Source organism: Rhinatrema bivittatum, chromosome 5 (assembly GCF_901001135.1).
Source record: "Rhinatrema bivittatum chromosome 5, aRhiBiv1.1, whole genome shotgun sequence".
Lineage (NCBI taxonomy): Eukaryota > Metazoa > Chordata > Amphibia > Gymnophiona > Rhinatrematidae > Rhinatrema > Rhinatrema bivittatum.
In genome coordinates this window covers 349,134,725-349,151,754 of record NC_042619.1, presented here as the reverse complement: position 1 = coordinate 349,151,754, position 17,030 = coordinate 349,134,725, and the positions used below count along the sequence as shown (strand labels likewise).

The 17,030-nt window shown below is 42.6% G+C and overlaps 1 protein-coding gene across 1 annotated transcript in view; it reads left to right on the top strand.

The window, feature by feature from the left end:
- The window catches only part of EFNB2 (ephrin B2), a 112,816-nt gene that overhangs the window by 15,676 nt on the left and 80,110 nt on the right, over positions 1–17,030 (top strand). The window contains exon 2 of the mRNA XM_029604543.1: positions 7,223–7,506. Coding sequence (XP_029460403.1) covers positions 7,223–7,506 — 284 coding nt within the window. The remainder of the gene's footprint in view (positions 1–7,222; positions 7,507–17,030) is intronic.

Genomic DNA, 17,030 nt, shown 5'->3' with positions numbered 1-17,030 from the left:
AGAGGAAGTAACAGATTGACTGACCTCATAACAGTGTAATAACCAGAGGTTTAGCAAATGAAGCAGAGTCCTGTAAAGTTATAGATGGAGCTAAAGAGGATAAAACAGTCTGCCAAACCTGCTCCAATCTAATCGGCCGGCAAGGAAAGTTGAGGGACTGATCCTTCTGCAACAGACTCTATATCTCAAGGCTCATCCGCCAGACTCTGACGCTGAAACTTTGTTGGTGAAATAGAGCCAAAAGAAGAAATATCCAAACCTTTTTAAAACCCAGCTACTTTAACTGCCCTAACTACATCCTCTGGCAATGAATTCCAGAGCTTAATTGTGCACTGAGAATTTTTTTTCACTCAAATTTGTATTAAATATGTTACATGCTAACTTCATGGCATACCCCCCCTAGTCCTTCTATTATCCAAAATAGTAAATAACAGATTCACATCTACCCGTTCTAGACCTCTCATGATCTTAAACACCTCTATCATATCCCCCCTCAGTCGTCTCTTCTCCAAGCTGAAAAGTCCTAACCTCTTTAGTCTTTCCTCATAGGGGAGCTGTTCCATCCCCTTTATCATTTTGGTAGCCCTTCTCTGTACCTTCTCCATCGCAATTATATCTTTTTTGAGATGCGGCGACCAGAATTGTACACAGTACTGAAGGTGGAGCGATACAGAGGCATTATGATATTTTCCGTTTTATTCACCATTCCCTTTCTAATAATTCCCAACATTCTGTTTGCTTTTTTGACTGCTGCAGCACACTGAGCCGACGATTTCAATGTGTTATCCACTATGACACCTATATCTCTTTCTTGGGTTGTACCCCCTAATATGGAACCTAACATTGTGTAACTACAGCAAGGGTTATTTTTCCCTATGTGCATCACCTTGCACTTATCCACATTAAATTTCATCTGCCATTTGGATGCCCAATCTTCCAGTCTCACAAGGTCCTCCTGTAATGTATCACTATCCGCAGTACTATCTCCCAGGATTCAAACATCTGTACCTAAGAAAAGGCAACAAGCCCTAGTAGAGTAGTGCAGGAATCCTCCTGGTAGATGATGAAGGCGGGACCCGAGGTCTGTGGTGCAGGATACCCAGAGCTGGATAGGCCCTTGAGGAGCGAGTACCTGGAAGCGCAGATAATCCTGAAAAGAGGAGCGGTTGTCTAGTAGAAACCCTGAAGGGTAGATGGAAGCAAGAGGCCCCCAGGGGGCTGGTGCCCAGAGCTGCTTCTGGAGCGAGATACCTTGGAGGGTAGCGCGCGCCATAGGAGGCCCCGGGAAGGAGCATGGCGGATGGGGCCGCCCATGCTGTGTTGGGAGACGCCGAGGTTTTCGGCACTCGGCACCGGAGGCAGCCATCTTTACCCATGGAGGAGGAGAAAGGTGAGACAGACGTCTGCGACTGGACGCACCAGTGCCAAGGAGCTCGGTTGCTCTCCTGTCTGAGGAAAAAGAGGGGGTGTCTTCCTGAAGCTGCTCAGGACACTGGAAGTAACTAAATTAGAGCGCATGGGCTAAGAAAGGGCCTGGGAAGGCCGGAGAAGGGATTGTGGTGGAATGTGGAATTGATGCAGCACTTGTTAGGGATTTGCGCTTTCTTCCTACACTGCTGTGTGTTTTTTCTTTTTGATTGGTGAACTCTTTGGAATAAACTTAATCCATTTTTTTTTTTGTTGGGGGCACAGCTTTTTGGAGTGGGCACTGGACTTATTTTTCCAGTCCTTGGCCCAGTCTGGCCCTCCAGAGAGACTCGCCTCACCTTGGCTGAGTTACTCCGAGCTTCCCTGGAATTGGGCGTTACGCAAGTTAATGGCCAATGAGAAGCACAACGGGTGGGTGTCGGGGGGGGGGGGGGGGGGGCCTTTCTGGAAGGAGATGGAGAGAAGGGAGGGAGCTGCTTTTTCCAGGGATCCAATCGTCCAAAGGAGAAAGGTGGACATTGGGGAGTCAGATACAGGAATGTCTGTGGGAGCCCAGCGATGTCCCAGGAGGGTGCAACAAGAAGGCTCAGCAACCCACTTGATGAAGACAGTAAACTGACGTTTCTGTCAATGTGCACTGTTTTTCATGTTGGAGCCAGCGAACCTTTGTGTCAAGTCTGCTAGGCGGCACCCGCTCTTTATGGTGACTACACGAGGGCTTCAGGACTAAGTTAGGACTAAGCTCCGGTACTGAATGTGCTCCATAGCTGATGTTGTACCGGGAAGTGCATTACAATTGTAACTGAAACTCTGATATTTGTTCCTTTTGTCTGTCTTGAATAGACTGTAGACCCCAAAGATCAGGGCCTGTCCATTGTGTCTCTGTATCTGTCTGCGCTACAAAACTGAATAAGAACATAAGAACATAAGAAAATGCCATACTGGGTCAGACCAAGGGTCCATCAAGCCCAGCATCCTGTTTCCAACAGTGGCCAATCCAGGCCATAAGAACCTGGCAAGTACCCAAAAACTAAGTCTATTCCATGTAACCATTGCTAATGGCAGTGGCTATTCTCTAAGTGAACCTAATAGCAGGTAATGGACTTCTCCTCCAAGAACTTATCCAATCCTTTTTTAAACACAGCTATACTACCTGCACGAACCACATTCTCTGGCAACAAATTCCAGAGTTTAATTGTGCGTTGAGTAAAAAAGAACTTTCTCCGATTAGTTTTAAATGTGCCCCATGCTAACTTCATGGAGTGTCCCCTAGTCCTTCTACTATCTGAAAGAGTAAATAACCGATTCACATCTACCCATTCTAGACCTCTCATGATTTTAAACACCTCTATCATATCCCCCCTCAGTCGTCTCTTCTCCAAGCTGAAAAGTCCTAATCTCTTTAGTCTTTCCTCATAGGGGAGTTGTTCCATTCCCCTTATCATTTTGGTAGCCCTTCTCTGTACCTTCTCCATCGCAATTATATCTTTTTTGAGATGCGGCGACCAGAATTGTACACAGTATTCAAGGTGCGGTCTCACCATGGAGCGATACAGAGGCATTATGACATTTTCCGTTTTATTCATCATTCCTTTTCTAATAATTCCCAACACTCACTTAGCTTTTTATTCTTTCCTCTCTCCCCCGCCCCCCCTTAGGAATTGGGATAGAGAGAGGGGGAAGGCTTGGAGGACCCACAGCTATGTCACCAGTCAAGCCCGGCAGCCAGACTGTGCGCACACTGAGCTTCTGGCTGAGCACTGCCAGTAACGTGCCTAGGTTTCTCTAGTCTAAGGGGTTAATGTGTGTGCTATTGAATTATTTTAAAATGTTTCTCTGCCGCTTGCTTCCGAGGTAAGCTGCAGCAGGTCACATCACAACATGCATAATAAAAAGTATGAATTTGTATAAAAAAAACCCCCAAATAAACCATAAATCAAACACAGCTTAATATTTATTTATTTATCCATTCTTCTTAACCGCTCATGCAGGAAACCCTGATCCAAATATAATAAGTAAACATAATAAAACGACTAAAAACAAATCATGCAATCCTACACAAAATATAAGCTAAGTCACATAATAAAATAATACAATAGTTAACTGCCCCAAACAGTAATATAAAAAAAAAATTACATCACAATTTCATAATAAAAAAACCCTTCACTGCTGTTAATATGTTGACAGGGTTCAGTGGCTCTTCACCTTTTTTTTTTTTGGCCTAGCACTCCCTGCATTAGTCTTCACATTCCTGTTTGAACAGCCAGGTCTTTTTTTCAACTTTTGTGAATAATTTTGAATCTCTTATGGTCCTTGGTGGTTCCGGCATACGGCTGGCCCAGCCACAAAAAGAAAATGAGCGCGCGCTGACCTCGCCTGACGGACTGCGGCAGCCTCCTCCGACAGGCCTTTTATTCTGGGAGCGTAATGTCGTTTAATGGAGAATATAACTGCAGGACCGTGCCTAACCAGGGGACCTCCTCATGATTTGTTAAGTTTGTGTGAGAACATCAGTACCTTGCACTTTTATCCTCGCTCGTATTGGGAGCTGGAGTTATGTGATCGTATCTTATTTGGCCTGTAAGGCGTTTGGGCTGCAGAGACCGGAGAGTGGAATCTGCCCACTCCTAACAGAAGCGAATTTCCATAGTCCAGGCCCATAAGAATCGCTGATTATAAGATGGCTTGAAAAACGTCTTTGTCCAAAAGAGGTTGCAGATGTTTAAGCATCTTTAATTTCATGTTTCCCACCCTGGCTTGATGTTTTATACGTGTTCTCATAGAAAGATTTAGATACAAGAAGCACTCCTAGGTCACGAATTGTTGAGGAGATAGTTACACTGTGTCCCTTAAAATCCAAATTTGCATTTCCATCAATTTCCTTGTTAAGTACTAACATTTTGTTCTCTTGTATTTCTACAGTACTACTAGATGTACCTAATACTGTACATGTGCATGTAAAAATCAGCATTTGCTAGGTGGAGCTTATAAGCTGTCAATGTAATTCCAAGCCATTTCGTCCTTGAAATTTTTCTAAAGTTCCTTTGACTGTTGTTACGTTTGGCTGGTTGCAGGGCCGTTCTGCAAGCGACTGCACTTAACCTGGCGCCGCCAGAACCCTTGCTCACCTGGAACGCCGCTGTCAGTCTCCCCTTGTGTCGCCTACTCCTTGGATGTGCGCGCGCACACCAGAGCAAATTAACAAGACTCCACAGCAGGAAACAGCTCCAGGCACACGCCGACATCGAGCCTCGCGGGCCATTTAAACCCCGGGGGATCCCTCACTCGACGTCCTCCTTCCTAGCAGTGTTTATTGCTTCTCCTGTGGCTCTCCTGCTCCTTCCTCTTGGTCTCGCTATCTTCCTTGCAATCTTGTCCCTGTTCCTTGCCTTGTTTGTCTGCCTTACAGTAATTCTCCATGTCCAGTCCTTCCCAGTCCTGTCTGTCTCGGCCTGCTTCCTGGAGTTGACCTCTGCCTTAGACTTGGCCACTCTCTTGCCTACCGCCTGCCACTGACCCTTACTGTAGCCCTGGATTACGCTCTGCTTGCTGCCTGCCCTGACCTCAGCTTGGCCCCCAGTCTCTTTCCTTCTCTTTGCCCTGTGGGACCCTCGCTTTAAGTCCTGCCAGTCCCGGGGCTGTGCGAGAGCCTGTGTGTGTGTGTGTGAGAGAATGAATGTGTGATTGTGCGAGAGTGAGGATAAAATTTGCATTGCCTTACCTCCTCCAATCCACACCAATCTCAGGGTGACTGGAGATCAGAAGATTTCTTAATCCTTATTAGTTTTAGTTATTGGGTGTAATCTGATGTTTCTGCTCTTTCAAAATGTTTAATTTTTTTGGGGGGGGGGATAGAACATTTTTTTAATTATTGGAGGTTTTATTCATCAGATGTTTTGAAATATTTTATTGGTGTTTGGGAAATTTTGGATATTCTATTTAACTGATTTGAAATATTTGTTTTTATGAATATGATTTTATTATGATTTATATTTCCTGATTTTATTATTTATTGTTTTATGAAGAATGGTAATATTTGTTTTTCCATTATTGCTCTGCATAGAGAGAGGTTGGCTTGTTGTGGGTTCCAGTTCAGTTTTTCTCAGCGCGTTTCTGATCTCTTTATTCTGTATTTGGTGAGGGTCTCTCTGTGATCTGTACAAGCGACTGAGATGAGGTATTTTGCTGGCATGTAATTCCTGTGTAGGGATCTATAGCAGCCTGATTTCCTAATAAAGAGTTTTATTGGTGTTCTAGGGCCTGGTGCAATATGTGCAGTGTTGCCTTTTCATACATAGGATTGTTTGGGTATGGGGAGGTTTACTATATTGTGATGGTAATTCTGTTCATGGCTTTGAGGGCCAAGCTCACACCCAATACGCATTGCAAAAAGTCTAATTCTATAGGAGCTCCAAGTGCCTTTTGCAGTTTTCTGGTTGGTACCACAGGAGTGCATGTAAATATAATGTGCATGTTGTGTAATTTTTGCCTCAGAAGACTGTACTTTTGAATATTTTTTTTCATTTAAAATCTGTTGCAAATGCATTATATAATTGTGTGTCTATAAAGGATGGGGGTAGTGTTTGTGCAAGGCTGTAAGGTTTGCCTAGGGTACCTCATACCCTTCACTATCCATGGGTTCTGGGGTTGTGGGGGGGGGGAACAGACCCTGGATGAATCAGGTGTGGGGAAGCAAAAAAAAAGCTCGCACCAGCCCTGCACGCTCAGTCACGTGTCTTGGTCTTGTGTGAGGATTTAGGAGTTTGTGGAATGAGTTGCGGGGATAAAAATGAATTTTAATGCCAAGCTGTGTTGTTTTGAGGAGGAAATAGCTCTTTCTTCGAGTGGAACAGCCCTTCAGAAATCGAGGCTTGCCAAAATCTTCCTCCGAGCCCAGAACGCCACGTTATGTTGCTGGTGACAAGCTGAAGCCCCTGCTGTTCCGCAGTGGAGGAGCAGCATTCACAGTTCACTGATCACGGAACAATTTTCTAGTGAAGGAGCAGCAGAAGCATACTTTGGAGTTAGAGTTGCTTTACATTTCTTCATTACCTCATCGTACGGCTCTCAGTGACTTTTGTTCAGAACCGTTTGTCTAGTCATGAGATACTGCCCGGGGTAGTTGATGAAGCAGTAATGGATTAAAGGGGTATGGATAGGGTTTTGTGAGATTAGGGGTGGAGCTGGGGGGGTATTCTTGGGCTACAGCTTCATAGGTTTTCTAGATAAAGCGTGTTTGAGTAATGATTGTTGGTTTTATATGTAGATATATATTAAGCTTTCAAGAAACAGAATTGAGACTAAATGATTGCATGAAGCTCAGAGTTGAGGAAGACTATAGTTGGGTACTATTGCTGATGAAGCTTTGCACGAGATAGGGACCTGCTTTGCTTGGTGCTGCGTGGGCTTGACAGAGCATGTATAACTTGTGTACAGTCCATATGGGCTCTCGCTTTAAAAGTGACTGTAAGCAATTGATTGGTTAACGTGTGGGCCTTGGCACTCTGATTATAGTGGTCATTTATAGAACGTCAGGGGCAAGAAAACGTTTTGTTTTGTTTTTTTCTTTTTGTAAGATTCTTGGTTGACGTGCCAGGTCTCTTTAAGCAGACTTTATTTTGATCAATCGCACAATACTTTGTTTCTAGCTAAATACTCTGCCTTGAGGAAATGGCAGCTTCTTACTTTGTGATCAGATTGTGATTTTGTAGGAAGGTGTTTTTGTTATGAAAATGTGCTCTAGCTTTATGGCTTTCTCTCATTCATTCCATTTTTTTTTTTTTGGCTCTTTTAGATTCCACCCTGGACAAGGACTGATACTGTACCCGCAGATAGGAGATAAATTGGATATTATCTGCCCAAAGGTGGACTCTAAAACTATTGGCCAGTATGAGTACTATAAGGTCTATATGGTGAATAAGGAGCAAGCAGAGAGCTGTGCTATTAGAAAGGACAACACACCTTTGCTTAACTGTGCCAAACCGGATCAAGACGTTAAATTCACCATCAAGTTTCAAGAGTTCAGCCCCAATCTCTGGGGTTTGGAATTCGAAAGAAACAAAGATTATTACATCATATGTAAGTATGTACTTTCTTGCACGGATGTATATTTTCTGGGTTGCACTGTAGAATCCTTTGAGTGTACGGTCCACAGCGACCAGGATGTTGGCTCTCTCCAGCTGGTAAGATACCAGTGTTGCTTGCCCGGTTTTGGATACAACTTTTATGACTGCAAATAAATTCCCATAATTTTTTCTTCATTCATGTCCTAATGAATATTAAACATTAGAACTCCTGACTCATCTGAAAATGGGAGTTGTTCAAATATTTACTTATTTAAGAATTTATATCTCTCCTGTCCACAATACTGGGTGGATTACAATCTAGGTACATAATCAATCCAGTTAAAACAAGACATATAACATCATGAAACAGACAAGTACAAAAAAAAATAAAACACTGAAACGTAAAAGCATCAACCTATCTGGCCAAACTAGATCTAGAACACCAGACCATAAAACCAACTGTAGCATAAAAACCTACCATATACTCTGCATTATTAAGTACAAATTGTAAAAGAAAATGAAAAGGATTATTAATGCAGAAGGAGCTCCAGACCATTTATCTTCTAATGAGGCTAGTCTATCCACCTTCATGGAGTCTTCCTTGGGTGATATTTCTCTAAGGGTCACATTCTTGGTCTTTCATTTTAGAGCGTGATAAAGTTGGTTTTCTGAAAATATTTTTCCTATAAGGATTTTCAGTTCTGTGGACAGAAGATCCAAGTGTTTCTGGAAGTTTTGTGTGTTATTCAAGTTACGAAGGAAACCATTTTTTCTATTGAAAGCAGAGTATTATTTATTGGTGCAATGCTTTACCTTAAGATTCCTTGTAAATGTTTGATTTCTTATAAAAAAAAAAAAAAAAATTTCCTACCCAATGCATCTTAAAATTTTTTTGAATGATAGAGCAACTATATTGGTAAGTCCCCATAATGTGGGCTAGCAAATCGAAAATCTTTGTAAGATGTTATTTTTTTATGTTGGTATTAAGCATAATTATATTTGTGTTTGAAATTTGAACTTATGTAAGAAGATCTAAATTTGAATACAATTTGAATTTTAAAAAAAGTATTTTTCCACAGATTCTTTTTTGTTATAACATGAAATTCCCAGGCAAAATAAAAACTGAAAGCAAAGGGCCCTCTTTATTCTCCATGGTGGGGTCGAGGTTATTTTTACAGAAGTGTTTTGTTGCAACCTTTAGCTTGGGAACCCCCACATTTAATGGTTAATTCAGCCCTGCATGTTGCTGGAGAAAACAAGTTTGATTACCATAAACAGTGCTCTCCATAGACAGCAGGATAAATTAGCCATGCTAAATACCCACCCATTTCTCTGGAGATTTGATTACCTAGCTAAACTTAACTCTGATTATTGACTGAGGAGCTCACAAGGCAACACCTATGTGGGAACTTCCACACATGCTCAGTAGAGCAAAAGCTCTTTAAGCTAAGAGAGATGGAGCCATTTGATTCCATCTGATATCATCACCACATAGCTTTTGGTCTACAGAGAACACCATTTACGGTAAACAAACTTGCTTTATTTTTTTGTTCTTGTAATAAACGTTGATAAATTCCCCCTACAAAAATAAATGAAACAAAAATTGCAACTGATGGTCTCTACCCATTGGTAGCTTCTTTCCACCATATCTCTGAGATGCCTATAAAGTCAATCATTTCAACTCTCCAGTCTTACTTTTCAGACTTCTGGCATTTGTATATGGACTGATTTCTTTTTAAATTTGTTTTTCTATTAGCAGAAGATACAGGCAGTTTAGTATCATTTACATCTATGTACTCTTTTCTTTTATTTGCATCCTTCTGGATTACTTTAGCCTTAACTACAACTTCTCTACTGAGATTTTGTTACTTCCCTGTTTTGCAAGTATCCTTGGAAGATACCGTCCTTCCCTTCCCCACCCGGAACTGGCACTGTGTGAGTGACTATCGGCTGCCCCTCATGATCTAGTTTCAAAGTTGCTCAGTCATTTTAAAGGCTTGTGCCAGCAGCTGGATGGGCTTCCCCTTCCAGAGAAGGTTCCCCAACCAATCTAACCCTCTTCCCTACACCCTCATCTCATCCATGCATTGTGACACTATGAGCTTAGCCCGTTGCTGGGGTCATGCAGGATCCCCTTTCCCTCTCTAGATCCATGGGTGCTGGTGGTGCAGTTGAGGGTGGACCAGGAGGAGAAAAGCCAGGGCATCTCACACTACTATTTGTTCTTTTTGGAGGGTGCTCTTAGCCCCAGCTGTATCACTTGCTTCCTTCCACAGCTGCTCACTAGATTGAATGCTCGAAACTAGGCTCCCCAAACCGACCTGAGCTACCGGCAATCTGAAAATCTCCCATGACTGAGAGACAGCACCCTGTGAAAGAACGGTCTGCTGTTACCCTCTGGTGGAGCTCCTTAACATACAGTAACATAATAATGATGGCAGAAAAGGGCCAAATGGTCCATCCGGTCTGCCCAGCAAGCTTCTTCTGGTAATATGTGCTGCTCTTAAGGGTGGTCTGTGCAGTTACCCCCCCTAAACCTTATGATAAGGGTATTAATATTTACAATAAAAAAAGACAAGCAAGTGTCAAACCCATAAAAAATGACTGCCAGCAACATTTATACTGGGAGAGGAGCCTTCTTGAACATTCAGACAATGCTGCTTGACTTGCTTTGCTTTTGGACTTCGCCGCAGAAGCCTTTCTGGGCTTTTTTCCCTTATGTCTGCCCATCAGTACCCCAGACTGTGAAAGTCGAGGCCCCGTGTTGGTTGCTGTCTGAATCAGATTTCCCTGAGAGAAATCCCGCCCTGCATGAATATGAACCAGCAATGCCAGGAGCCAAACGTTAAAGGCTAGACTCGCAGTGTTAAAAGCGCCGTAGCACTTTATGGAGGCACAGAGCACTATGCTGTAAAAGAACTGTGACTACTATTACCTTCTGTTGGAGCTCCCTACCTGCAGTTGTTTGTTGCTGGGCATTTTCTGTCTGCTGAGAAGACATCGGCCAATGTCACTGGAAGCCAATAGAAAAGGCAAGACCTACCGGTGGACATTCGCCAAGGGGCCTGCCCCATTGTAGTTCCCTTCGTGGGACAGTGAATAGGGTCATGATAATTTACCTTTTGTTTCTTAAGAGTGGATTTCTTTTATATTCTTCTGGGTTAAGGAAATATTTATGTCTGGCTCACAGATCGAGGTAATAGGGAAAGGGGAGGGATGGTGAATTATCTGCTCCTATGCATGATTTGCACAGAGGAGGATGGTTGATGTACCTTTCTAGTATTGGGGTTTCTAATATGTTGTTAGAGGGGAAAGCTGTTTTATACGGCGTATCCGAATGCGCAGTGGGTATGGGAAAAAAGAAAATGAGGTCTTAGAAATGTTGTTCCAGCAAGATTGAGATGTTTTATCCTGGAATACTGCAGCTGATATTGTGGTGTTAAAATAAAATGTATGTCGTCCTGGCTACCCCTATGTAGCTGTGTCCCGTGAGGGCAAATGTAGTGCAAGAGTTCTGATTTTCTTTAAAGAAAGTGTTTCCAAGACTCAGCTTCCCTTTGCATTCCCCAAGGGATGTACTTGTGGGTTTTTTGTCTGTTATATGTTCTTCCAAGTCAGCACATTTCTGTGTTTAATTCTCTAATGGAAATGCTTTCTTTTTTGAGCCCAACATATAGAGAACATGCAGTGTTTGGTAATTTTGATCTACGTTTTGAAAATGATGATGTACTGTTGGCGTGAGATTTTAAAACTATTATTTGGTGCTATGGGTTTACATTGATTGGTAACTTTACCTACACATTAATTAGGGCATATTTTAGATCTCACCATGGTATCAGATCAGTTAATGTGACACGAAGTGAGGGTAGTGAGCCCTTGGACCACTGTTAAGTTGGTACTGCCTGTCTTGTGTGAGCAAAAGATAGGACTTAACAGATGGCAGCTGATATGCCACAGCATGACATCTTCTCCTGACTAGCCACCTCCCATTTGAGTTGAGCTCACAATTTATGGCAGCCAGCAGGGCTTTCTGGCCGGGTAGAAGAAGCAAAGTTAGTGGCCGGGTGTTAGGGTTATGGACCCTTGTGTTAGTGAGGTTGATGCCACCTACTGGGAAGGCTCAGTAGGTCCTCAATGCCAACTGGCAAAAGACAATGCAGAGACTTGAGCTTTGCCTATATCAGCCTTTTTCCCTGCAGGTTGAGCCTTTGAGTTCCGGGAGCCAACAGGTCTTAGGTGATGGCTAAGAGAGGTTCCGTAGTCAGGCCGTGGTCGAGGCAGGTAGCAGGCAAGTAGAGTCAGGGCATAGGCTATGGTCGGTATCAAGGGAGAGTCCAAGGCAAGGGAAGGCTGGAGATGAGAAAAGCTGAAGACTGAGGCAAGGCTGAAGGCGAAGATCTGAAGTAGCAACTCGCACTACCTGGAGGTAATCGACCCATTGCTGAGGCAAAGTGAGTGTGCCGAAGCAGGCCCTTCAAGAAGGGCTGAGTCATGCGCCTGCCTGCCTACAGACACACTGGAGAGGAATTGAGGCTATGATATCTGGCCATGAAGTATCCCATTGGCAGCATCTTGCTGCATGGCCTGTTGGTGGCAGCAGTCTCCAGCCTGGCAACGAGGGGTGAGCGAGCCGGCTCGTGGGGGCAGCCCATGAGCTGGCAAATGTAACACTGGGCTGAGATCGAGGCAGGTGGAGAGCAAAGCAGTATCAAGGTCCAGCCTAAGGTCAAGGTAATGAGAAAGCAGCCAGGGGGAGAAACACAACAGGCGACAGAGAGGCTGCAACAAGGCTGGGCAGGAACAAGGCAGGAGCATGCTGTAGCAAATAGCACTGCTGAACGAGCAGGAGACCTGTCGTGAAGGCTCTGAGCTTCCGGTTGAACGAGGCAAGATGTGATGTCACCTGTGCATGTCATAGGCCCTATAAAAGGTGCTCAGGACCTGCATGAGGTTCAGCCATGTTCCCGGGATGCAGCACAGTGTTGGAGGCGCTTCAGACGAGGTGAGAGGAGTTACATAATGCTTCACAACTTTTGCCTTGTTAGGCATCTATATGTTTCCTGGTTGGATCATTATTTATTGTATTTTAATTTAGTGCTTGCGGAAGTTAACCTGAATAGAGAGAGTAAAACTACAAAAGGTTTAGACTAACAGCGCGTTGTTGGCCTTATGGGAGGATGTTAAGGGGAGGGCGACTTTTTATCTTCTCCAGAGGAAGCAATAGCTTAGTGGAATGAAACTCTCAGGCAGCATTATGATAGGATTGCTCTCGAAAAAATTGTAAAAATGAAAAATTGTTTGCATCCATGCTTCATGATTTTCCTTCAGGCTTTTTGGTGTTCCAAATAGATTTTTTGATGCTGATCACAGATATTACTTTGAAATTTGTACATCACATAAGGTTTTTGGGAAACCTTCAATTTTGTGTTACAATAATTTTGAAATTTTTAAACAATCTCGCGTACATATATTTTCTTGCTGGACAGTAGGTTTTATGATTTTTAAAATTCATGTCGTATTTTTGACGGCCATAAGCAATGTAACATGTAACAGAGACTAACTTTATTTTAAAAATACACCAATAAACTCTGCCTGATCATGCCAGAACTTGCTCGGGCAAGCCTCAGCTCAGCTGCAAGATTCCAACTTGTTTCCATGATGATACAGCTTTATATAAGCAGCAGCGATGAGTAGTCTCCTATGCAACATCTGTGTCAATGAGCGAATCGTATCGCTAAAACTGAGTTTAAAGCTTATGGATTTAATTTCATATACTTTATGAAATGTCTCACCAATGTCATAGTAGCCATGACACGTTTTGTTACATCTGTGGTGTTTACTCTGAAAGCACAGAAAAGGAGTATGACTGCACTCATTAAGAAGGCATACAAGTTATACTTCGGGTGCAAAATTGGTGAGCAGGACAGAGCATGGTCTCCTCATATGTTGTGCATCTTGCGCCAGTAGTATGTGAGCTTGGCTGAAAGGTGTGCGACCATCCATGCCATTTGCCATCCCAATGATATGGAGGGAACAGAAAGATCATATAACGGACTGTTACTTCTGCATGACGAATGTGTCAGGATACTCATCAAAGAACAGGAAGTTTACTTTGCATCGGCAATGAGACCAGTGGCGCATGATGACAGTCTTCCTGTTCCAAAACCGTCAGAGGTGTGGACACTTGATGAGGAGGTAGGCGATGATGGCGAGCCGTCGCAGATGGAAGCTGAGGCTGATCCTGACTTTGTGCCATCAACATCCAGCAATCCTCATTTAATATCTCAGTCAGAGCTGAACGATCTGGTCAGAGATTTGGCTTTATCAGAGTCAGGCAGAGCTGCGTGGGTCAAGGCTGTAAGGATGGAATCTTTTGTCATCTGACACGAAAATGTCAGTATTTCACAGCTGTCATGAAGATTTGACAAAATATTTCAACCAAGTAGACAGTTTGACTTTTTGCTGTGACATCAATGGATTGTTTTGTGTTCTCGGATGTGACCACGACCCAACAGAATGGCGACGTTTTATTGATTCATCAGTCTTAAGTTTGAAGGCTGTTTTGCTGCACAACGGCAATATCTACCCATCAATACCTGTCAGACATGCCATTCATATGAAAGAAATGTATGAACATGCAGCTACTGCTGAACCACATTGAGTACTCTAGGTACAACTGAAAGTTTTGTGGTGATCTCAAGGTAGTTGAAATTCTACTGGGTCTGCAGCTTGGTTACACCAAGTATTGTTGCTTCCTTTATGAGTGGGACAGTCGAGCAAGAGATTCGCATTACATCAGAAAAGTCTGGCCTGTCTGCAAGAAGTTTGGTTCCAAGGAAGAAGAATATTGCGGATGACCCATTGGTGGATCCAAGTAAGATATTTCTTCCACCTTTTGTACATCAAACTTGGGCTGATGGAAAAACTTTGTTAATCAAAGGCTTTGCTTGTTCATTGCCTTATTTGCGGCAAATGTTTCCATGCATAAGTGATGCCAAGATAAAAGAAGGTGTTTTCATTGGCCCACAAATCTGAGCTGTGATGGAGGACAGCCACTTTGATGGTCTTCTGCAAGGTACAGAATGTGTTAGGTTGACGGCCTTCAAGAATGTTTGTGACTTTCTAAAATACAAGAAAACTCGAGTTGCAACTCATGTTTACTTGTACTTTGGAATAATTCGATTTCCCAGGTTGGGCTCTTGATATTTGCAACTTTCTAGGCAACTATAAGGCAGCAGACTATGTCGAACAGCACTTTTCTGGCAAACAGTACTTGATACAGACATAATAAATGCATATTTGTGTTCAGCTTCTTAAAATCTACTTGTTTCATAAAGGTTGTGGAGGAAACAAAATGTTCCCAGAAAAATGTTTACCAGTGTTATTAGCATTAAGGTAAATATTAATGAGAAAATGGAGGACGACTAAGCAACAGTCAGATAAAGATGATTCTGATTCTGATAAAAATATGATAGAAATGTGTTGAAAGCAATTCTAGTGGTTTATTCAGAATTATTTAATAGTTAAGCAAGCAGTGAAACAACCTACATGTACTATTGAGAGGAGACCAGAAAGTAGTGCTTTTGGCTACATTTTGTTTTTCAGGAAAATGTCTGTAGTCTTCGCCAGAGTCACGTGCGTCCTCTGATTTTGCTTTGATTTGTTTACTCCTACTGGATTGAACGAAACCGTTGCTAAGATCAGGCTGACTCCCGGTTCTCTTTAGATCCTAGTCCCTTGTTGGTTGATCAGAAATAAGTTGTCTGCGTTTGATAACTGACTTATTCAGTTACTTGATCTATCCTCGACTAATGGAGTTGTAACATCCTGTGTTGAAGCAGGCAGTTGTGCGACTGGTACAGAAGGATCTGCCTCTATCTTCAGATCTGTTCATCAGTTGATATCCAATACTGAATTTATGTGCATTAGGTAGAAAAGTGAGTTCTGAAAACAATTGGATGATCTAATTGCAGAACATAATGTATTAGATGAGCAACAGCTTGGTTTCCAAAGAGATCCTGGCACTGAGATGTATTCTATCCTGGAACAGAAAAAGGCAGGCATTTTGGTACAATTGCATATTACCTTAGCTTTTAACACTGAGTCACATGAAGTTATTAGCCAATAACTTGCAATTAGCTTATTTTGCAGTTTAGGTGATATAGGCTTTGGGGAGATGCTGTTGAACTGGGGTGGAGGGAAGGGCACCCAGTTGATATAGAATGATTATTTTTCGAAATGCATTCCCATGATGCGAGGTCTGCAGTACTTTTTAATATTTTTCTTAGCCCTTTAAGTGAATTAACTGCTATTGGTTTAATTTATAAATTGTATGCAGATGGTGTGAAATTATTTATTCCTAGTGTGTGCCAGCTGAAGTCCCTGTTTTGAATAATTTCGGTTTTGCTTCAGACTGATACAGGATGGGATGACAAACAGTGGGCTGACTCTTAATGATGTTAAAACATCTATTCTCTGGATTGGGAAACAGTTTATTTGGCCTTATCCAAGTAAAGCTCTGGGTAATCCTATGCTGCAGGTCAAAGGTGAAGCTTACAATTTGGGTGGATTAATAATAGTCTTGAAGTCATTATGATCACAGATCAGTAGAGTGGCTAAATTAGCCTTTTATAAACTTAGGGTTGTTGGTCCACTTAATGAGTTTTAAATCTGTTACAAGCCCTTGTGGTAAGTCATTTAGTCTACTGTAATTTGATCTATTTTGGACTCCCTGCATATTAGCTTAAAGTATTACAGCTGGTGCAAGATGACGCAGCAAGAATGATTTTAGTGTTGCGATGGAGGATGAGCATTGAATCACATATGAGAGAGCTCCATTGGTTGCCGCTTTAAACTGTTTTTTGGTTCTAAGACCATTTACAGTGACTCGTTTTGCTGGCTGGCAGACTTATCCGTATGGCGTGTGTCATCCCGCAGGGTTGTTTCGATTCCGCAGGTTCCTGCAGTACACGATTGCCATTTAGAAACCATGAGATCCTGGGCATTTTCTACCAACTGCTCCGGTTTTCTGGAACACTTTTTTTTAGTTTTGCTTTTGAATTGAAGGCAAGAGCAAATTATTTCATAGATCCTGTTTTGGGTTCTGAGTGAACAACTCTGGGGGGGGGGGGGGGGGGGGGGTGCGGATGGAAAGCTCACTGTACTTACAGAGAGGGAAAGGGATTGCAGACCCAACACACGCACACACAATCTGAGTCAGCACATTTAATTCCAGGTGCATAGCAGGTGTATTATGAGTATAAACTGATTTGTTACGGACCATGAAGATGAAGGGCAAATGACATAAATAATCGCTGGTTGATTTATTGAAAACTTAAACAGTTGCAATAAGAATAAAATATAACAGGCAAAGTATACGTTCCTTACTGATGTTGTATAGGGCCCATGAAATCCCTCCGTTTTTTGCCACTTTCAGAGGTCTGGCATGTGAAGAGATCTAATCTCTGACAGGTTTCATCATTTTTATACAGTTCTGCTTTTGCACCCAAAATAGTTGCAGCCCCTCCCTCTCTGCCT